At 58.4% G+C, this 22071-nt stretch overlaps 1 protein-coding gene across 2 annotated transcripts in view; it reads right to left on the bottom strand.

Moving 5' to 3' along the window:
- Positions 636-22071, bottom strand: part of FAM19A5 (family with sequence similarity 19 member A5, C-C motif chemokine like) — a 179846-nt gene continuing 158410 nt past the window's right edge. For both annotated transcript variants that reach the window (XM_018048922.1, XM_018048923.1), the window contains exon 4: positions 636-2705. In XM_018048922.1, the coding sequence (XP_017904411.1) occupies positions 2697-2705 (9 nt within the window). In that variant the 3' untranslated portion in view covers positions 636-2696. The remainder of the gene's footprint in view (positions 2706-22071) is intronic.

Raw genomic sequence — 22071 nt, 5'->3', positions numbered from 1 at the left:
TCTGTCCCTCTTCCTCCCTCCCGGGATGAGCCCAGCTCTGTGCCGGAGGGTGGGGTCTTCTTCACTCCCTGGAGCGGCTCCAAGGCCAATGAAGTCTCCTCAAATCCAGCACAGACCTCGAGATGCCCACGGCCCGCCCTCCAGGCTGCAGGTCCCAGAGCTGGAATTTTATCAAGAGCAGTTGCAAGCTGATGGTCACAGCCTGCCCCGATTCGGAACATGCCGGAGTCTGCTGTTTGGAGATCCGAGCGGATTTCCCTGGAAAGGGGGGCCTTCAGACAAGGGTCTTCTGGAGCCCCGAGCAGGGTTCTGCAGCTGGGCTTGGGGGCAGGAGCAGAGCCTGGCTCACAGACCCCGGTGGGGGTGAAGGCAGGTGGCTGGCAGCCTTCCCACGGGCTTGGCCGGGGATGAAGCAGTAGCTACCGGTCAGGCGCTGCTCGCCTGCCTGGGGCTGGGCATCAGGGAGCCTCCATGGGGCCCAGAAATGCCTGGAGGGCTCTCGCCTGCGCGTGGTCATGGTGCCCGCCTCCCGGGAAGGAGGCCCTGTCACCACTTGTGCCCTGAGCTCTGTCTCTGCCGGCCACGCCGGCGAAAGCCCCTCCCAGGACACCGCGGCCAGTGAACAAAAGCCGTGCTTATCAAAGGAGTTTCTCTTTATTTTCATAATTTAGCTGAATCAACACAAAGTCGAATCCTGTAAAACAAGGGGGAAGACGCTGCGACACATCAGACTCCCAGTCTCTGCCCACAGACGGTGTCTACACCCACCGTCGAAAGGAACAGGCGAGGGGGGGTGCTGGGGACGCGGGCAGGCAGGGCAGAGGTGCGCCGGGCCGGGGACCCTCCCGAGGCCTCCCTCCCCACTCCTGGAGTGACCACGGGCCGAGGAGCCTGGGGCCAGCCTGGGGCGGGGCAGCACCCCGCGGCCGCCTCCTCTGTGGTGAGAAACGCCACCCCCAGCCATCTCTTTCGCCCCAGGATACACGTGCCTGTGAATCTGTGGTGACCGAAGGTAACTAAATACTCATGGACGTTGGAATGGGTCTTAAATAAATGGAGCTTCTCTCCTATCTTTAGTCTATGGGTGGCTGGAACAACTTCTATATAGTTTTTTATAACTTTTTTTTTTAGTATCATAGACCTAGCATAGCACGCCTGTTAATTGGACTCTTAGGTAGTATACTTCAGCTGAAACTCAGGAAGGTAACGGGGCCTGGCGCAGGGTGGCCGGGGGAAGGTGAACGTAACTGCTCCTTATCCGTGGGGCCTGGCGACCCCGCCTCGCAGGAGGGATGCGGGAGACACGGGCTCGGCCAGTCCCCCACCGTCTCCGCCTTCTGGCATGAAGAGTGAGATCACAGGGGGCATCCGACTGGGGAGACGAGGTCGGCTGCCAACTGCCCTCCAGGTCTGCGAACGTGAGAGGGGTAAGAAATCAGGAAAACAAAACTGGTCGGAACAGGCATGATCCAAGGACTGGACACTCCCAGGACGGAGGCCCAGGGGGCAGGCCATCCAGCCCAGAGCAAGGGAAAGGCCACCGGCCCTTCTGTGTCACCGACCAGCGTGCCTGTGCCCCCTGGCCCTCAGCCCGCTGCCCCCGAGTCCTGCCCCCTCCGCACACTGCGTGCCCCTATGTCTGGGGGTGCAGGTCCCCAACACCCACCCCAGACCCTTTGGGAGGCCCCTGCCTCAGCCTGCCTCTCAGGGACGGCTGGGGCTGCCACATGAATTGTTAAATAGGATTTTCTACAAATATACAACATATAAAAACTGTTAAATATATAACTTTCGGCTTTGCAAAATACATTTAATGATCTCTTTCAAACAAGTGTTACTTTCGCTTTCTTTAATTTGCTTTCTGGAGCTAAAGGGCGGTCAGATGAGACAGCAGTCATGGGAGACCCAACATGCTCTTGCGGATCCTGGATTGTCCCGCTATCTGAATGGGGCGGCGAGAGGCGCGTCGAACTGGTTAAAACAGAAAGTGATTTTAGTAGGAGAAGGTCCACCTAAGTACAGAGGAGCAGGTGTGCGCGGCAGGCTGTGGTCCCCGGCAGGCGCGCCCGCGGGGTCCGCGTGGGGACATCACGGGCCACGTGTCCTCTGGCCACGTCCTCCGGCCGCGCGGGGCGGGGGCGGGGCCCGCAGTGTTCGTGGGGCGGGGCCGCCCGGGCACGTCTCTGCCCCCGTGTACCCCCCGTCGAACCCAGGGACTCGGATGGTGAGGGCGAGTCCACGTGGAAATAGATTTTGCTCTTTGGTCTATTGGATATACTGAAAGGATAAGAAAATAAAAGCGATTCGGACAGTCTGGGGCTCGAGGAGAGGCCACGTCTGCGTCTGAGACTCAGTCCTCCCGGCACCCGGCGCTGTCCTCCACTCTCGGGCTGGCAGGGCTGCAGCCTCGTCCTCCTCCTTCTCCGAGTCCACGCCAGGAGGGCGGCCAGGCCAGGCTCCAGGGGTGCCCGGCGACGTGGCCCCGCGGTGTGTCCCCGGCCTGAGTCCTGGGGGAGGCCGGACAGACTCAGCGCGGGCTGCCGAGGAAGCAGGCTGTCCTTGACAGGCTAGAGAAATGGAGCGTGGGCGGATGGCAGCGGGTAGGTGGCGTCCACGACGGGCCGAGGACCGTGGCCGAGCTGTGGACTCTCCAGGGAGCCGGAGCCACTCCTGGGGCCCCTCTGGGGCTGTGTTTGTCAGGAGACCTGAGAAGCAGAGAGAGGAGAGCCATCAGCCTCCACACATACCAAGGGTCCCCGTCGGGAACGGCAGGAGCCCAGGGACCCGGCGAGGCTGGCTTCTCCCAGACAATGTGCTCGAAAGACGCCAGCAGACCTTCTTGAGGACAAAAACTAGTTTTTAGAGCCAAACTGGAGGAGAAAGCTATGCTTGTCACAAGAAGTCCCTGGGAACACCCTCGCTCTCCGGGTGGGGCCCCGCCTCCCACCCTTGGCCGTGACGAGGGAACGTGGTGGAACTCTCAGCTGCTGGTGTGAATTGTCTGTCCTCTGCCCTGTGCTGGCCAGGCCCTTGGGTCTGGGTGGCATTGACCTGTTTATTTAACCGTGTACACAGCAGGTGCTACATAATTGCACAGAGGAGAGCGCTGGAAACAAGGGTGCCTCACCCCCACAGAGCCCCTGGCAGGGCGCAGAACTGGGGTGTGCATGCTGGTTGATGGGCGCACAGCCCCCCAGGCAGCACTGGGGCGTCTCGGGGACACGACACCACATGCCAGGTCAGCGCCGTGAGGGGACAGGGGTCCCCAGCCCCTGCTCTGCAGCGGGAGCGTCACGGGTAAGACAGTGGACAGAGGATGGGGATGGAGGCTTCCCCGGGGCACCCCCCCAGCCTCCCGCCCAGTGTCCACGCCCGCGCCGGGCCCACCCACTCGGCAGGACGGGGCCTCCCAGGGGCTGCAGGAGCAGGACTGGTGTGGGACCCCATGGCTGTGGGCACGTGTCTGAGTGATAGGTGCCCCCGAGGGGGCTCCACGCGCTGCTGGAGAGGGTGATGAGCACGAGGGCAGGCAGCGGGGGAGAGGCTTGGAGCCCCTCTGTCTCTGCTGACTGAGGCCCAGCCCAGGAGGGGGCGGGGAGCAGGGCCAGGGTGGGAGACATCCTGGGTTCACTGTCCAGACCGGCGCAGGGTCCTGGGCTCACTGTCCAGACCGGCGCAGGGTCCTGGGGGGGTCACTGTCCAGACCAGGCAGGGTCCTGGGCTCACTGTCTAGACTGGTGCAGGGTCCTGGGGGGTCGCTGTCCAGACCAGGCAGGGTCCTGATTGCATGCTTCTCCCTGTCTGACCAGCTGCCCATCAGCCCCGGGACCCTGACCCTAATCCACAGCGAGCACCCCTCCCCCAGCTCTCCCGAGTTTGACAGAGGCCCCCGTGCGTGTCGTGCTTGACACAGGAGTCCAGGAGGGGTGGTGACCCTCCCCCCTCTGCTCTGCTGCCCACAGCCCAGGGCAGCTGCCCCTCCCTGACCTGTCCAGTCACGTCCACGACCGAGACCATCCAGCCTGGTCACTCATGGGCTAGCTCGAGGGGCTAACCAAGAAAGGACGCTCTGAACCCACTTTTTCTTCTGTATAAATTCTTATTCGTGGATAAATGGGAAAACACTGGAGCATAAAAAGAAAATAAAAATCCACCCACGTTTCTGTACCTGAAGGTAAATATTTTGATAACATTAGTGCATTTCCTCTGCACTCTGTGACAGCTCACATACTCTGTGTTACAGCTACGATGAGGCCGGGGCTTGGTGGGAACGCTTGCGTCGTCAAATGCAGGCCTGCAGCCTGTCTGGGGGGTCAGCGACCCCTGGCCACGTCCATGCTCAAGCGCCAACCCCAGGACAGGTGGGCAGGGGCCGGACCGTCTCAGCGTCCCCCCCGAGCCCCCCCTGGGGGGCTGCTTCTCACGTCTGCGAACTCAGACAGCAGAGGCTCCCACGCCCTGCAATTCCACCAAAAAGAGGCAGGGTTTGGTTGAGGACTCGTCTTCACTCCTCGTACCGGTCAGGAGTGGAACACGCTCAGCAGCAGGGTCCTGGCCACACGCCTGTCTGTGTCAGTTCGTCTGGCCGGGCTCTGCGTTTCTTCCCGATCTGAACAAGGACGTGTGTTTCGTCATGCGCAGGCCTGCGAGAGGCCCCGGCACGTGCCCCGTGGGCCTGCCGCCCAGCTCAGCCCACCCGCGGACCGAGCTCGGTCTGGGCCGTGTCGTGGACCCCCAGGTTTTCTTTTCTGGGAGGGAAGCAGGGCTGGGAGTCCATTCGGGAAGCCCTCACGGCTTAAAGCGACTCAGTCTATACACCGTCCTAGGGCTTGTCCCAGGGGGTCCCCCATCCTCAGGAGGCCCCCGCTTTCCCCCACACCCCCTGGCCTCTGGCTTTTCCTGACCTTGGGTGGGCAGGTGGGTGGGGCAGGAAGGACACCAGGCCCCTGTCCGTTCCAGCCGGTGCCCCCGACACGGGCCCAGCCAGGACAGGGGGACACGGGGGCCCGTCCAGCTTCCTCCCGAGCCCAGAGAGTCCCCTTCCTTCTGCCGCAGGGCCCAGGCTGTGTGGGGGAGGGAGGCAGACCCAGAACCACCGGAGAGGGGCTGCAGTCGGACCGGCCAGGCCGGGGCTCAGCGGCCCAGGCCTCGGCCTGACCATCAGGAATGGATGGGCAGCCCGACATCCTCAGAGGCTGTGTCTGTCTGGGACAAAAGGCCTGGCCCACCCAGCAGCACCCATGAGTGGGGACTGCTAGCTGGTCCCGAGGCCCAGTGATGGGGAGAGAGGCCGGGGAGTCGGGTCTGCAGCCCGGGAAGGCAGTCAGGAGCCCGGGGACCAGCTGCAGTGGGGCCGACAGGGCCCGTCTGGCCGCAGAGATGCATTTCCAGGTGAGGGATTTCATGGCCGAGACCCGTCTCGGGGTCCCCATTCAGGGCCCTGCGCTGGTCCTCACGGCACCCGGCTGGCCCCCGTGGGCGGCGGGAGGCTGCTCTGCTGGAAAGAGGGTCCTCTGGTTTCCAGCATCCTTCCCTGGGGACAGGCCCCTCGAGACAGTAGGCCAGACCCCCAGGGACCCCTGGGATCTCCTGGCGGGCTGCCCCCACACCTGGGGACCACATGCCTGAGCTCTGGGGATGACAAACGAGAAGGGAGGCAGACCTGAGCTGGGGGCCTCAGCCTCACGGCCCCTGCCTCCACCTGCTCAGGGACAAGCAGAGTCAGCAACCGGGACCCCAGGCTTGGCGGAACTGTGGGCTCCATTCTTCCAGGAGCTCGGGGAGCTGTCTGTCTCTGGAGGGGGGCATCTGGCCTGGGGTCCCCTCCACGTCTCTGTACCTGGGGGTTGGTCTGAGCTGGCATTGTGGACCTGCTCGCATTCCCGTCCAGGTGAGTCTCTCCCATCAGCCGGGGAAGCACGTGTTCTGAGGTGATGAGTTGGTTTTTCTCAGTGTTTGGAGACTATAAAGCTTTGTTCACAAAACACAGGGACACTCTCCAGCTCCAGGAGTCCAGGGAGCCGTGTTCTTGGTTCCTCTGAAAGTTCCCACTGCCTTCCAGGTCTGGATGAATCTTCTGTTCAGGAAGCTCGGGGTTCTGGTTTGAACGCCCTGAGCAAGAGGTCTTGATGAAGAGCAGAGACACGGAAACAATGGGGCCACAAGATGACGGCGACACGCGCAGGAGGGCTTGACCATGACGGCTGTTACCGCAGAGAAAGTAAAGCCTGGGGAGAGGCTTCTGGAAAGGCTGAGCATCGTCCCTCCACACCCAGCCAGCCACGTGACCGCGGCTCTGGGACTGTTTCTTGACCTCACACATGAGGAGTGTTGTTAACTGAGCCCTGAACCCGGGAGGTCCCAGACACCTGAGGAGGGAGGGACACGCTCATTCCCAGAGGGGCGCAGATGCTCAGACGTGGCCCCCTCTGCCCAGGCGTGAGGGAGGCGGCCACCTGGAGACCCAAGTCCCGCTGAAAACTCACAGCTGCGGCTGGTGCCTGGGGCAGACAGGGCAGAGACGGGACACCGCAAACGGCGGGGCTGCAGACAGAGGCCAGGGCAGCACGCGGCCCGGGGACGCCTGGCATGAGACGGTGGGGCCCCCTCCTCGCCCGCCCCTTGGGGACCAGCCTGGCTGCCCCTATCGCAGCCACTGGTCACCGCGGCTGCCCCCACAGCTGTCTGTCCCCACCCCACCGGCACTTCCCTCTGGGGCTGCTGGACACCAGGAAGGGGACAGCCATGCCTCCTCCTGATATTTAGGGTCCCGAGTGGGCAGAGAGTGAAGGGCTTCGTCCCCTGGAGCCCACAGCCCCCAAAGGTCACAGAGAATGCCCCAGACCAGCAGGGACACCCACGATGACACGCAGCAGGCATGGCCCGTGGCTCGGAATCCGTCCTGGAGACTGTGGGCTGCGGTGGTCTTGTGGGACCTTGCCGAGCCAGTTCTGAAGGGCCAGGCCTCCACGGTGCCCCTGATGAGAGAAGCCAGGGAGGGGAGGCAGCCGGGCAGGGGCAGGGAACGCCTGGGTGGGCAGCTCTGTCCCTGCCCTGCAGCCTCAGCACACTGCCCCTCACGCCTACGAGGCAGTGTGGGGTGGACACCCCCGCTTCCGTGTCAGGGGATGCAGACCGCAGCTCTACACACCACGTCCCCAGGGCACCCCCGGGCCCGGGTCTGGGGCCCCACCAACAGGGAGAAGCTGGGTCTGACCTCAGGGCCCCCTCTCCAGCTACCCTCACACCTTGGCCCCTGGCCACGCCTGCCCTCCTGGGCTCAGCACCGCCCGCGGGTCTCCCCTCCTGGGGTCTCTGGCTAACAAAGCTGCTGTGTGGCCTCAATCACCCCGAGCCGCTGGCCTTCCACGGCCAGGGGAGGCAGGCCCCACCTCTGGCCGGGCTGGTCAAGAACCGGCAAAGGACGGGAGGGCAGCCAGCACCCAGCCCGAGGCAGGAATATGAGCGAACTGGACAGTCAGCTCGTCTGGGTCTCAGCAGCCTTCCCCCGCATAGCAGACCCTGCGCGTTGGAGGAGAGGAGCCGATTCAGCACCCACTCACCAGGGCGGGGATGCTGCACCGGTCAGTGGAACCGGCCCTCGGGGGACAAGCGACATGAGCGTGTGTGTGTGTGTGTGTGTGTGTGCGTGTGCGTGTGCGTGTGTGCGTGTGTGTGAAACGCCGCGCAGGGCTGATTGCTGGCATGGGCATCCCAGTGGAACGAGACGGAGAAGACATGAGAGGCAGCGCTTATAACACACCAGGGGCTCCTGGGGCCACTGCATACGTCGCTCCCCGCACCAGTCCTGCAGGCCGTCTCCCCAGGAGGCGGTGAGTGCCTGGCCTCAGGCAGAGGGAGGCGGCAGACAGAGGCCTCCACTCCGCCTGGGGAGGCCGGGGCCCCGGCAACATCCTGCTCAGCTGCTGCCCAGCTCCTGCAGGGGTGCCCCCCCTGGATGGGGGCCCCAGGCTGAGACAGTGGGCGGGCCCCTGCCCCAGCCCCCTCCAGCTCCGCACTGGGCAGTCCTTGACCTCCCCACCTGCTCAGCTGCCCCCGGAAGGGCTGGATCGGCTTTTCCGAAGGGGGGCTGGACCCAGGCCGAGTCCTCAGGGGGACACGTGTCGGCAGAGGGTGCGGCGGCCCCACCAGGCGGCTGTCAGTCAGGGGAGCCGTGGGGAGCAGGCCGAAAATCCGGCCACACCCTTTCTGGCTCAAATATCTAACCACATCCATCTGTTAAAAGGAGCTTCACTGAGGGACAGCTCACAGCCGAGGTGCCCTTTGACGGGGTCAAGTCTGCGGTTTGGTCCGTTCAGAGCCGGGTAGCCATCACCACGGTCAGCTTGCAACACTTGCCAACATTCCCCAGAGCACACCGGTCAGCAGTGACCCCCACCCCCATCCCATCCCGGGGAGCCCCCAGGAGAGGGGTTCTGCGTCACGGGGCAGGTGCATCTAGCTTTCTGAGCGACCGCCAGCCCGTTGTCCAAAGGCGCTGACATGTGCATCTCCGACTCTCTTGATCCGCATTGCCCGGCACTTTCCAGAAAGGCTGGCGAATTCACACGCCTCCCCGCATCCTTTGTGAGGCTTCAGAGTGAAGCTGAAGAAGATGGGACCCAGCCCGGGAGCCCCGGGAGCCGCGCCCGTCTGCGCTGTGACCCCTGGGATGGAGAACCTCTCGTCACACGTTCCGTCCACATTTCATGCTTTAGGAGGGTTCCGCCCCAAGCTGCGATTCTCCCCATCTGCCTGCTACCCGCTCCCGGGCTGGGAACCAGTTCCCACCGGGCAGGCCCCCAGGCCTACCTTCCACTGGCCTCAGTTCTTGTGGAGGGGAGCCTGACTTTCAGAAGCTTGGGGTATCGGGGCTGCCCCTGAGGATGGCCCAGTGTCAGCCTCCCGGTCACCGGGTGACCTCAGCTGTGAAACGGGTGACGGCAGCCCACGGGGACCCTGGGGACCCCCGGGTGTGCTCAGAACAGCATCAGGGGCGTCCGCCATCATCGCTGCTGGTCACTGATCGTGCTCAGGCTGCTGGACCTTTAGCGTCCTTCTTGCTTCTGAACTCAAATGCCCACCTGGACTGGCCTTCAGCCAGCTCATGGTTTCCGGTGTCTTATTTTAGTCTGTAATCCATAGGAAATTTAATTTGGGATGAGGGGTGAGATAAGGACCCCTCTTGAATCTCCCCCAAATATAAAGCAGGTGTTCTCAGCATCCGCTGTAGTGGGCCGCCCCTTCCCCCGGCTCCCCTGTCCGTGGCACCGACATCTGGGTTCGTGCTGGCCACGTGGTCTGGTCCTTGGATCAGAAAGAGCGTCGGAAGAGTGAACATCTTCGTGGGTGGTAACTGGATCCTGGGAACTTCATGGAGCAGCGTCCTCTATGGACTCACGAGCTGGGTGAGGGGCAGAACCAGGCTGCAGCCACACTGCCCAGCGCTGGTCCACTCACAAAGCTTCTTTACTCCCGTGTCCCTCCCCCGCGGGAGAGGGACACTGGGGCACGTCCCAGAGCCCTGTTCCACACTGTGGCTGCGTCCCAGCCGACATGAGACGTGAAATCATTCTGTGATGTTCCAGAAAAGTCTCATCGGAGATTTGATTGAAACTGTATTAAATCTAAACATCAGGTTGGAAAGGACAACGCCATAATATTTAGACAATCCCTGCCTTATCAAAGTGCGTGAATCTTTCTATTCATCTCTGCGCGTCTCTGTAAGTTTCCCATGCTGAGGCTTCGTCATGATCTTTGTAGGTGTTTCTTTTTACGAGACTCATTCCCCGTTGTTTCATGTTTGCTCCTGCCATTGATGGAGCTCTCCTCTCTTTCACTTTCATTTCTTTATTAACTGTCATGAAACCATTACGCTTTCTACACATAGCTGCTTGGAGGTAAGAACACAAAGGCTCTTTTCCAGTCTCTCCTCCACGAGCCAGTGGGCATGTTTCTTCCTTAAAGCTGCCTACACACGTCACCTACTGTTTTCACCTCCTAAATGACCCATGTTTAAGCGACTGCTGACTCTGTGCCCCAGGCCTCAGGACGGATGAGCCTTTATTAGCCTGGTCTGGGGTCAGCAAACTCATGCTACCATGGGCCAGTTAGTGTACATTTTCAGCTTTGCAGGTTGTAAGGTCTCTCTGCAAAGACAGCTTTGCCATTGCAGTGCGAACACATCCCGAGATGATCAGTTCAGTTCAGTCACTCAGTCGTGTCCGACTCTGCGACCCCATGAATCTCAGCACGCCAGGCCTCCCTGTCCATCACCAACTCCCGGAGTTCACTCAGACTCACGTCCATCGAGTCCGTGATGCCATCCAGCCATCTCATCCTCGGTCGTCCCCTTCTCCTCCTGCCCCCAATCCCTCCCAGCATCAGAGTCTTTTCCAATGAGTCAACTCTTTGTATGAGGTGGCCAAAGTACTGGAGTTTCAGCTTTAGCATCATTCCTTCCAAAGAAATCCCAGGGTTGATCTCCTTCAGAATGGACTGGTTGAATCTCCTCCCTAGACGATATATAGGTGAATAAGCCAGGCTGTGTGCCAATAAAACTTTATTTACAAAAATAGGTGGGGGGCCGGATTTGACCAGCAGGTGGTAGTCAGCTGACCTCTGATTTAGACCAGAGCTTGTTCCAGTCTGTGACAGTTTAAGTGCACACAAGTAGAGGAACTTCTATGTTCTTAACTGGTCTAATTTAACAAATTCTTTAATTCGTTTCCAAGGCACTAAGGTGATCCTCCAGAGTTTAGGAAGTACCTGTTCACTTTCTGTAAGTAATAGTGATTGCATTTTCTCATATCAAATGGTTTTGTGAGTGCCTTTGCCAGAACTTCCAAAAAGTAATCAGTCCTGGGGGGCTGTAGGCCAGCCTCATGACAGCCGCCAGCCCTCGGCCCAGTAGGGCCCGGGTGGGGCCCATGTGCAGTGCAGCGTCGGCCCCAGCTCCAGGGGGACCCTGGGTTCTGGGAGGGCCCGCCTTCTCCTCCAGCTTAGCCTGGAGGGCTGCAAACATCGCTCCTGTGATATCTTTCCTGAGGAATAAATACAGGGTTTGACTGCTGTCTGTTTCCGCATCTTCTGAATTAGAACACGTGTTATATTTGATCTCCTGACAGAGCTTGTTGTCCTACCTGATTCTGAAATATTAAAGTGCATTTGCATCTCATATAAATCTACTGTGTGGTGGACTGTTCTCGGTTCTTTTGAAGGCCTGGAGAAATCAGCCGGCTGCCATCTAATGTCAGTGCCAGCATAAAATCGCCCAATCACCACTCACGCCAGGGGCAGGGATCCCCCGAGAAGCATGTGCACACCAAAAACAATGCTAGCTCCCAGAGGGCCTCAGGCCTTGGCTGAAGGGGCTCAGTGCTTGGCAGGGCACCCAGCCCACATCACAGACTCAAAACTCTCTACCGAGCAAAAGGACTCTCTGCGAACTTTACCTGTGGGGACCTTTCTGGCATCAGGGTTTCACCAGCCCCTAAAATGAACAGGGTCATTTACTGCATCTTCCAATTTGGGGAAGAGACGCCTGTGTGCAGAATGCTTTCAAGAACCTGCCAGTTAAAACATCTGGAACCTTTACTGGAAAACATTAACCTTTCCTACTCCTTTGGTTACTCTTGTTAATCCCCCTGCCCCCAGAATATGATGTATTTAATCAGATTTCCATGGGTCGTGATCAGCGGCCCAGCTATGCACACGCTCCTGAATAATTTGAGGCCCCATTACAGGCTGATTTTTCTTTCCCCCTTTCAGGTTCATGTTCTAACTTTTAAAAAACCTACATGACAGAAGTAAAATGCATTTTTATAGTTTTGCCAGAGATGCAACGATCAATCCCCTGCCTTAAAAAAATCATTAATATTTCTTTTTCATCTTTACAGGTGTTCTCCTCTCGTTTTGAAGGTGGCTTTTTCTATAGCTTGGGTTCTTCATTTTTGTTCTGAGCTAAAAATAAAGGTATTTAAGCCACAGTGCGTTGACGAGTCCATCTTCCCTGTGCCCACAGGTGCCCTGTGCTGTCCTCATCCTAAATGAGATTTAGCAATAACTCAGACGTGTACACTGTATCGTCCAGCAAGTGCCGGCCCCACATAATGCTGTTCACGTTCTCACTGTCTCAACCCTTACAGCAGCCCTGGCAGGGCTTCCCTGTGGCTCAGATGGTAAAGAATCTGCCCGCCAATGCAGGAGGCCCTGGTGCAGTCCCTGGGTCAGGAAGGCTCCTTGCAGGAGGGAATGGCACCCCACTCCAGTGTTCCTGCCTGGAGAATCCCATGGACAGAGGAGCCTGGTGGGTACAGTTGCATCAGGAGTCCCGGAAGGACTGGACAAAACTGAGCGACTAACACTTTCACACTTGCCGAGCAGCCCTGGGAATCAGAGAATAGCATTTCGCCCATTTTTATAGATGCAGAAATGGAAACGCAGAGAGCAAGGCCACGCACTCTGAGTTAAGCAGATCAGGCTGCTCTGCCAGGGGGCTGAGCTGGGAGACCGACCTCACACGCACACGGCTCATGGGTGGGGCTTCGTGCTTTATTTCATCCCTGACCAACAAATTATAGGAAGGCCCTGGTTGCTTGGGTTATGATTATTTTGGGGAGTGTGGTTTCAAATATATGGTATCATGATTGGAAAAGAAGGCTGGCACATTCCTCCTTTTCAGTTCAGTTCAGTCGCTCAGTCGTGTCCAACTCTCTGTGACCCCATGAATCCCAGCACGCCAGGCCTCTCTGTCCATCACCAACTCTGGAGCTTGCTCAAACTCATGTCCATAGAGTCAGTGATGCCATCCAACCATCTCATCCTCTGTCGTCCCCTTCTCCTCCTGCCCCCAATCCCTCCCAGCATCAGGGTCTTTTCCAATGAGTCAGTTCTTCCTATCAGGTGGCCAAAGTATTGGAGTTTCAGCTTCAACATCAGTCCTTCCAATGAATATTCAGGACTGATTTCTTTTGGGATGGACTGGTTGGATCTTCTTGCAGCCCAAGGGACTCTCAAGAGTCTTCTCCAACACCACAGTTCAAAAGCATCAATTCTTCGGCACTCAGCCTTCTTCATAGTCCAACTCTCACATCCATACATGACTACTGGAAAAACCATAGCCTTGACTAGATGGACCTTTGTTGGCAAAGTAATGTCTCTGCTTTTTAATATGCTCTCTAGGTTGTTCATAACTTTCCTTCCAAGGAGTAAGCGTCTTTTAATTTCATGGCTGCCGTCACCATCTGCAGTGATTTTGGAGCCCCCCAAAATAAAGTCTGCCACTGTTTCCACTGTTTCCCCATCTGTTCGCCATGAAGTGATGGGACTGGATGCCGTGATCTTCGTTTTCTGAATGTTGAGCTTTAAGCCAGCTCTTTCACTCTCCTCTTTCACTTTCATCAAAAGGCTCTTTAGTTCTTCTTCACTTTCTGCCATAAGCATAAGAGTGGTGTCATCTGCATATCTGAGGTTATTGATATTTCTCCCGGTAACCTTGATTCCAGCTTATGCTTCATCCATCCCGGCGTTTCTCATGATTTTGCTTTCTATAAGCTTATGTTAATCAGCACATACAGGTTCCTGTGACACTCCCACTAGTCTGAACTGTAGTGAGTCATTTTGTGTCAGTAATGCTATGCACATACGTGTCAATATATGGCGCCATAGTGTTCCACTTTAACCATTTTACATGGACTTACCAGATGGCTCAGACAGTAAGGAATCTGCCGGCAATGGAGGAGACCAAGGTTCACCCCCTGGATGGGAAGATTCCTGGAGAAGAGGATGGCTACCCAGCCCAGTGTTCTTGCTTGGAGAATCCCATGGACGGAGGAGCCTGGCGGGCTACATTCCATGGAGTCACAAGAGTCAGACATGACTGAGTGACTAGCTCATTCCACCTACTGACTTCTCTTCTGTTTCATTTGCCTCGTGTCTTTATTATTTGCTTCTAAACGTTTGCTTGTAGGCGTGCCCTTAGAATGAGCACATATTGGACTCTTAGAAACACGCTGGTGAGCCTCTGCCTTTACAGAAGGGACTAACCCGTCACACTTACTGTCGCCCCCCATGCTGCAGATCTGTCTTGGGCAGCATGCTCCACACGGTCTCTCTCTCTGCTCCTTTCCAGGTTCTCTTCCTTACACACAGCCTCACTTGCTTTTCCTTCCACGTTGGTTTAGAAGAAATCATGTTCTCGTTTCTCCTAGTGGCGGCCTTGATGGTAATCAAGTGCGCTTTTAATGATTAAGCCATTTCCTTCGTGACGGATGTCCCTTCTTCCCACAGAGAGACACTCAGTGACTTTTCCTCTGCAGCTGCCTTCCTGCAGCTGCTGTCAAATTAATCAGAAGTTACAAATCAGTTTATTATTACACAAAAATATTCTTCATCATATGTGGAGTACATTAAATAACAGTGTTGTCAATTTTGTGTTCAATTGTGTAACCACCATCATAGGAATAATTTATATCTAAGCTCTGTGTAGTTAATTGGCATCCAGTCAGCACTGACCTTCTTACCTACGACCTATGACCTTTACAGTCATCAGCCACTCATTCATATTTCTTTGATGGGTTCCAGGGCATCTTTTATTGACTCTTTCAGGAGTGGTACACCTCTAAATTCTTGCAAATTTAAAACTGTCCTTTTTACTTCCTTTGTCCAAAATCACAATCAGAGATAGAGCTGAAGTCACACGTAAAGGGGGCCACAGAGGATGAGATGGCTGATGCACCACCGACTCAATGGATGTGAGTTTGAGCAAACTCTGGGAGATGTGAAGGACAGGGAAGCCTGGCGCGCTGCAGTCCACGGGGTCGCAGAGAGTCGGACGTGACTGAGCGACTGAACAACAGCAACGCGTAGAGCAAACTATTTTTCGACGAAGCCTTGGAGCTGGTGCTCCTTGTCCCTCTGGTTCTGGGTCTCGTAGGCTCAGAGGCAGCCTCTCTGTGCCTGTGGAGGGGGGTCCGTGGGCTTTTCCTACAGTGTTTGTTTTTCTCTCCGATACGACCTGGCAGATTAGAGACTTCCCCTTCACTCTACCAAGTCCAGATACGGCCATGGATGGCCGAGTTCAGACGCTTTTGCTCCGCCTTAACTCGGGGCTCCGCAAAGCTTCTTGACAACCCTCTCTTCTCAGCTGCACCTGGCCTTCTTCGCACCATGTGGCTTCCCCCAAGGGCACCCACTGCCACAGGCTGGGTTTCTGTCTTCTGTCCTCATAAATCCCCTCTCTTTGGCTTAATTTCCTGCATCTCCTCTGAAGCGTCTCTCGGTCTGAGATGGGGCCGCGCCCCTGAGCTGGCCCTCTGCGGCGAAGCTCTGTCCTCCACAGCTTCTGGACACATCTAAGTCCACTCTGATGCCTTGGGTCCCTTTGTGCTCAGCCGCTACTTAGTCCTGCAAACTTTTGGGTGCTTGCCTGCATTTTATCCCAGGCTGTCATTTCCTCCAAGCTCTTTGCTCCTGGGTCACAGAGGTCACAGCCTCTTGTATCTGTTTGATGCCAACAAGCAGATGGTTCCCAGAAGCCTCACATTTACTGCAGAGCCTATTTCCAGAGCTAATCTGCCTTTAAGTCTCCAGAAAGCATTCCCTTCCACAGAGAGCTGGCGTTCTTTTACAGCCTTCTGTTTATATTTTAGATGTGACGCTTTTAAGATTCCTTTTTAAACAGGCAGAGGCTGATCCCACCTGGGAATGTCTCAGCGGGCTTGGGATGAGCAAGTTTGATTCTCTCAATTCTTGGGGTTGTGGGAGGCCCTGCCTGCCCCAGAAGGTTGGGGTGATATGCAGAGACCCCGAATCTTTTTGGACCCCAAAGGCAGCTCCCGGAGGGGGGGCCTGTTCCCACCTGGGAGGCCAGGTTTTCTGTCTAAATGGCAGACTTTTGAGAAGGAAGGATGGAAGGGACATCACAGCCTTGTGTTGGGCAGGCTTCTCCTGCCCCAGGCGACAGGCTCTTCTGGCTAACTGTGCCCCCACCAGGGGCCTCACCTGCCCGCTGGCATCTTCTGGTCCTGCTGCTGGAGCCATGTACTCACAGAGGGAATCTTCCCCGCCCCTGGTGGGCAGGCTCCACCTCTGCCCGCTTGTTTTGTGACCGCGGCAGGGTCTCTAGGTCCAAGGTGAGGTCCAAGCGTGAGGAAGACACCCCAGGCTCCATACCTGGGGGTGGCCTTCTCCGTTATCTCCCTTTCCCCACACCCTAGGACCTGCGAGGTGGGCCGGGGGCGTGCTCCCCTCCCACAGCTGAGGAAGCTGAGGCTCACGGAGGGGCAAGTGGCTCCTGCAAGGCCACCTGGGCATCACGCCTGTCACGCCTGCAGGCGGAGGGAGGGGGTACGGACCTGTCTGGGCATGGCCCCAGAACAGGGCTGGACAGAACAGGGGGCTTGGGAGGTGTGTTCCCACAGGGATCCAGGTGAGCCTGAGCTCACTCTCTGGTTCAGGGGGTGACGGGGGGCGAGAAGACTCAGGGACAGGACTGCAGGGAAGACAATGGTGCCAGCCCAGCAGCTACGTCACCCTGTGGACCTGTTCAATGCGGAGCTGACATTTAGAGTGATCTAGATTGAGACACAAATCCTTCTATTTCATTTTTCAAGGCTGATCTTTAACAAACATCTGTGCCAAATGTCGTATTTCACGCCCACTGCGGCGCCCAGAAGCCATCAGAGCTGCCACGTGGGTGGCGGGGCCGGGCGGGGGACGGGGGTCACACCTGGCCGCAGCGAGAGGGCAGAGCCGGAAGACATGACCACAGGGCGAGGTTTGGGGCGACTAGACCCCGGGCATGAGGGTCAGGCCGGGGCGGGCAGAGTAGGTGCCAGGGGCCTGCCATTCTGCATCGGAACCAGAGCCGCGCTGGGTTAGGAAGAAGGTCAGCACCCTGACGACTTCTGCTGTGCTCACGCTGACTTAAGTTCCGTCTTGAATATATGATCTGACTTTTCACAGAACAGTAAAGAAGGATCAGGCTTACCTTTGTCTTTTATGAAAAAAATAAATCACTAGGCAATGAAATGCCATGTGTAAGATTACAAGGACATCGTAAACCAGCAGGAAAAAACCGTGTTTTTGATGACTTTGCCAGTATTTCTGCCCAATTAGTTCATGAAACGTGGAAATGACAAACAATATTAATTCAAGCAGCTCTTCTGGGCACTGGGGATGACTCTGAACTTCATCCATCCTTATCGAAAGCTCACGTGGACAAGATGAGAACTTGCGTGCTTGTAGGACCTCAGGGGCACTCCTGACCAGGGTAGAGGGCCAGGGGGAGGTGGAAGGCCCTGGGCAGCTGTGGCCAGCGTGCAGGCCGGCTGAAATGGGCAGTGTGCTGGGAGCAATGCCTGCTCACTGCAGAACAGCTGTCCCGATCATCAAGAGGGCTCTCTGCAGGTTCCTCTGTGGGGATGCACACTCTCAGGCTTCCCTAAGGATCGAAGAGATCTGCGAGTCTTTGGAATTCTCAGATTCCCGCCCCCACATCCGTCTGAGCGGTGGGACTCGGGTACCTGGCCAGTGCCCGCTGCCCCCATCCCCGCCCCAGGTTCTACAGACAGTATTCTCATCCGTTTGGCCAGCAGCCACTTGACCTCACATTCCAAGCACCGGCCATCCCTGCAGCCCCTGAAGCTGCCCCTTCAGGGGTTCCTGAGGGGCGCCTGCTGATGCCCTGAGATCTGGGGGCCATGAGTGCTGTGCCCCAGTGTCCAACACAGAGCCCACAGGGACGTAGGGCAGAGGGGAGGAGGAACTGGCGATACTGCGAACTGGTCACGTGACCCAGCGGCCTGGGCAGTGCGAGGGGAGGGCCACCCCAGGGCCGGCTGAGTGGGCAGAGCTCAGCTGGCCCCGACCCTGGCCCACTGCTCTCTAGCAGGCCACCTGTCAGCTCTGTGGGGTCAGGAGCACCCAGCCCCACGAGGTGGCCCGTCCAGCGCCCACTGGCTCTTTCCACTGGACACACTTCCTCCCGTTTTGACCCTTACCACTGAAGCATTCAAAATCGAAGAACAGCTGTTCTGAAGAACACGGAGGCTCACAGCACAGTTTCGGTAAAGAGCCACCCACAGCAAGCACCCCCATCTCAGAGCGGGCCAGGAGTGCCCAGGAAACAAGGGCTTGGTCAGACCTGCTTCCTGGCTGGGGCGCGTTTCCGCAGAGGACATGAAGCGTATCAGTGCTCGCGATGCGATCGTGCCGGGCCGCCATCTACGTCTGTGTTTACACACGGAATCTATTAAAATGTCCCGCTACTATCGCTGTGATGAATAGCAGTGATTCGAATGAACGCAGAATGGACTGCAGACAGGGATCAGAGTCATGACGGGGTATTCCTCATCGTTTGGCAGAAGGAAGAATAGGTGAGGCGCAGGCACCATCTGCTTGTCTTTTGACAGGTTAACCCCAGACCTCCTGCATGAAGGCCTCTCCCCCTCGGGAGGGTGTCTTGTGCACGGTGAGGAGGGCTGCAGCCTGACCTCCCTGCTGGGCAGCTGGGTCTGCACGGACCCCAATCTCCCCCTCCACCCCTGTCTCTCTGCTCCAGCACCTCCCAAGACGCAGCGAGGCATCTGGACCCAGGACCAGGTCAGAGGATGCCCAGCGGGTGCTTCTTGGAAACAGAAGACACAGGGAGCAGGCCCAGGTGCCGCTGAGTCCTCAGGAGGAACCCTGCCTGCCAGACGGTGCCCTGGGGCCGGTGAGCCCTCCCACCGAGTAACTTGCCTGCTGGGGCTGCACTGGGTGGGGCAGGGCGGGGAGGTGGGGCGCGGCAGACGAGAAGCCCCCAGGGCTGGGAGGTCCAGGAAGAGCGCTTGGCGCACAGGGCAGGTGGGGCCTCTCGGGGTCCCAGGACACGTGCCTGGGGGACCAATAGGAATTCAGGATGGCCCACCTGGAAAGACGGCCCAAAGGCGGCTCACTGCGGCCTCTGCTCGGCAAGGCCACACGTCACCTTGCTCCCGGCTCAGATATCAGTTTCGCTTCATTCATTCTCGGAAGAGCAGTGGGAAGGTGGTGATAGAGGATGGGATGGTTGGATGGCATCACTGACTCCATGGACGTCAAGCTTCGGGAGTTGGTGAAAGACAGGGCAGCCTGGCGTGCTGCAGTCCATGGGGTCGCAGAGAGACACACACGACTGAGCGACCGAACGGCAACAAGGCTCAGCGACAAGTGCTTCCAACTGCTGGGCCGGCCCGCTTGGGAGCAGAGAGGAACATGGCGTCACCAGCTGTCTGCAGGAGCCCTGGCCGGGACAGGCCCGTCCATGGAAGCCCACACCCAGCAGGTGGCTGGCACCCGGACGCCCTGGGTCGTGAGACAGGCCAAGCATGCGTTCCTCCGTGAAGGGGACGGAGTCTACTGTTTCCAGAGCCCCGGGGTGGGCTGACCTGGGCCGACGGTGGACGGATGGCCAGACAGTGGGGGAGAAGGCCTTCAGCTGTGAAGGTAGCGTGGCCTGCGGGATGCTTGGTCGGGGGAGTGAGGCACCGCAAGCAACGCCCCCCAAAGCCCTGGCCCCGGGGGGGCAAGGCCCTGCCACCTCGACCGGGGAAGGAGACCCCTCCCCAGGGAAGGAGGGATGGACTCACACGGGAGGCAGCAAAGCGGGGCAATGCCCGCAGGCACTGCAGTGCGTCAGAAAGGCGGCGGGAGTCCCGGGTGCCCAGGGGCCTGGGGAGCCTGGGAGGGTCAGGGGACCCTGGGGACGAGACAGAAACCCAGAGCCCTGCTGGGCTGCACTGTGGGGCGAAAGAGAAGGCACAGCCCCCTGGGGAGGCTGAGGATGGGGCAAAGGGCGCAGTGCAGGCCCCCAGACCCTGAACCGCATCCTTCACCCAACGCGGGGTCAGCCACCCAGAGCCGGATGTCACCTGCCAGGACCTCTGGGCTTCCCTCCAGGACCATGGCCGCCACCTTCCCTGCCCGGGGGCCTCCACGGTGCCCCCACGGGGATGCTGCCCACCTTGTGCTCAGTGAGTCTTGGTCCTTCTCATCTGGGTGCGGCCAGGCCTGCCGGGTGAGGCCGGGAGGGGTCAGGACAGGGTCACCCGTCCCGCCGACACTCACCTCTCCTCCCTCCCCTTGCACCCGGCGTGTGCCTCTGGGCCTCCTCCTGGGCACCACAGAAGTCTCCCCGCTGCATCCTGGGATGGCTTCCCTTCAGGCTTCCCTGGGGAATCCTCAAGGTGCTCCACTGCCTGACTCCTGTGCCTGCGGGGTCGCCCCGCAGCTTTCTGGAAGCATCGTCGGCGCGGCCCACACTGTCCTCCGTGGAGGAGCCCTCTTGGGGCCTGTCTGGCCGCCGTGGGGTGTGCTGAGGATGCATGGCGTCCAGGGGTCCCTTCATCCTTCACCCTCATCCCCGTGGACCACTTCATCCACAGCCTCCGGAGGACGGGGCTCCCGGAGCAGGGAGCGGGCCCACGGCTTCTGAACCCAGGAGGATGTCCCGGTTACGGACTCCAGGCTGGCGGCCCCCGCCCCACCCGTGAACTCGGGGCTGGCGTGGAGATCCACTGGGTCCCCGCTCGGGAAGGTCTGGGCCGCTGTTTTCCAGCTCCGAGCGCGTCAGCTGAGAAGGCAGATCCACTCTGATGTCTCCATCTTTGTAAGTGACCTATTTTTCTCCCTCTGAGTTTTCAGGATGCTGTTTTCATCTCCACGGGCCTGAGATTTCACGCTGACACGCCTCGGGACGGGGCTTTCTTCACTCATTTCCGGCCGGCGGTGAGTCCCTGCACACAGGAAACCCAGGCTTTGAGTCCTGGGAATTTCTTTAGAAAACACTTCTTTGATACTCCTTCTTCGTTTGTCTCTATTTTTGGATCTTATAGTCTCTAGACCCCCTGAATTGATCTTCTAATGTTTTTTTTTTTTCTTTCGTACTTCCACCTTCTTTTTTTTTTTTTTTTTTTTAAGTTCTCCTCCTGGCTTTATGAGACCTCTTCAATTTTATGTCCCACACATTTGCCAGAGTTTTAACAAATTCTGTTGCACAGACACACACTCATACAGGTAGGTGCTGTCTGCAAAGACAGATACACACATCACGTGGCTTGTGCAGGTATGTGACCCCCGCATCTCACAGCTCTTGAAATATGTCGTGTTTCCAGGAAGCTCCAGCCTCATACAGACAGCAGCTGCCGCGGGCGCGGTGGGGGGCGAGCGCCCTTGGCCGCGAGCCTGGCGGGCTCACTGGGCACCACGTGTCTGAGCTGCCTCCTCTCCATGGCCTGGGCGCTCGTCTCCTCTGAGCCCCTCGGCCCCGCCCTCAGCTTCTGTGTGTCTGTTCTCTCTCTCCTCCCACCAGTGAGGATCCTGCCATTTGAACTCAGACAGGTGGATGGGGCCGTCACAGGGGGCCTTGGGCCCCAGCTCACAGCACTCAAGCTTCTGCACTGGGCTTGGCAGGCTGGTGGGTGGCATAGAGCACCCCGCATAAAGCCCTTGTCCATCTGGAATGTCAGAATATGACCTTCTTCAGAACTGGGTCTTCAAGATGGAGCGAGTTAAGGTCTTTGGGATGAAATCACCAGTCAGGGAGGGTGGGCCCCACATGTGATGCTGGCGTTTCTATAGGAGGAAAGAGGGGAGCTCAGATGCCCAGGGAGGAGCTGGCGCCTTCGTGGGGGATGTGGCCTCAGCCCGGGAGCCCCCAGGGCCGCAGGCAAACCTCAAGGTTGTCAGGACCCTTGACCTTGAACCTGTGGCCTCCATTCTGTGAGGGAAGTTCTCTGTGGCTGTGGGTCACCCAGCGCGGTCACCGGTCACAGCAGTCGTGGGAAGCCGGGACCCCGGGTTTGCAGGAAAGAGGCCCCACGCCCTGCCAAGACTCCTGGGAGTGGGCGGGTCTCACATCTCGGGACGTTCCTCCACACTCGGCGCTGGCCTCCCGGGGCCCAGAGAGGCGCAGCTCTGAGTCCAATGGGCGTGAGCCTCTGGGGGTCCAGGCTCCTGCAGGGTGCACAGCTCCTGGGTCAGGTGCCTCCATTTCACAGGTGGGGGGCCCTGCGTCCTGGCCCCTGAGGCCGGGGGTCCGAGGGCAGGCCC

Source organism: Capra hircus, chromosome 5 (genome assembly GCF_001704415.2).
Source record: "Capra hircus breed San Clemente chromosome 5, ASM170441v1, whole genome shotgun sequence".
NCBI lineage: Eukaryota > Metazoa > Chordata > Mammalia > Artiodactyla > Bovidae > Capra > Capra hircus.
Note: the sequence above shows the minus strand (reverse complement) of the source record. Positions and strands in the feature narration are given on the sequence as shown.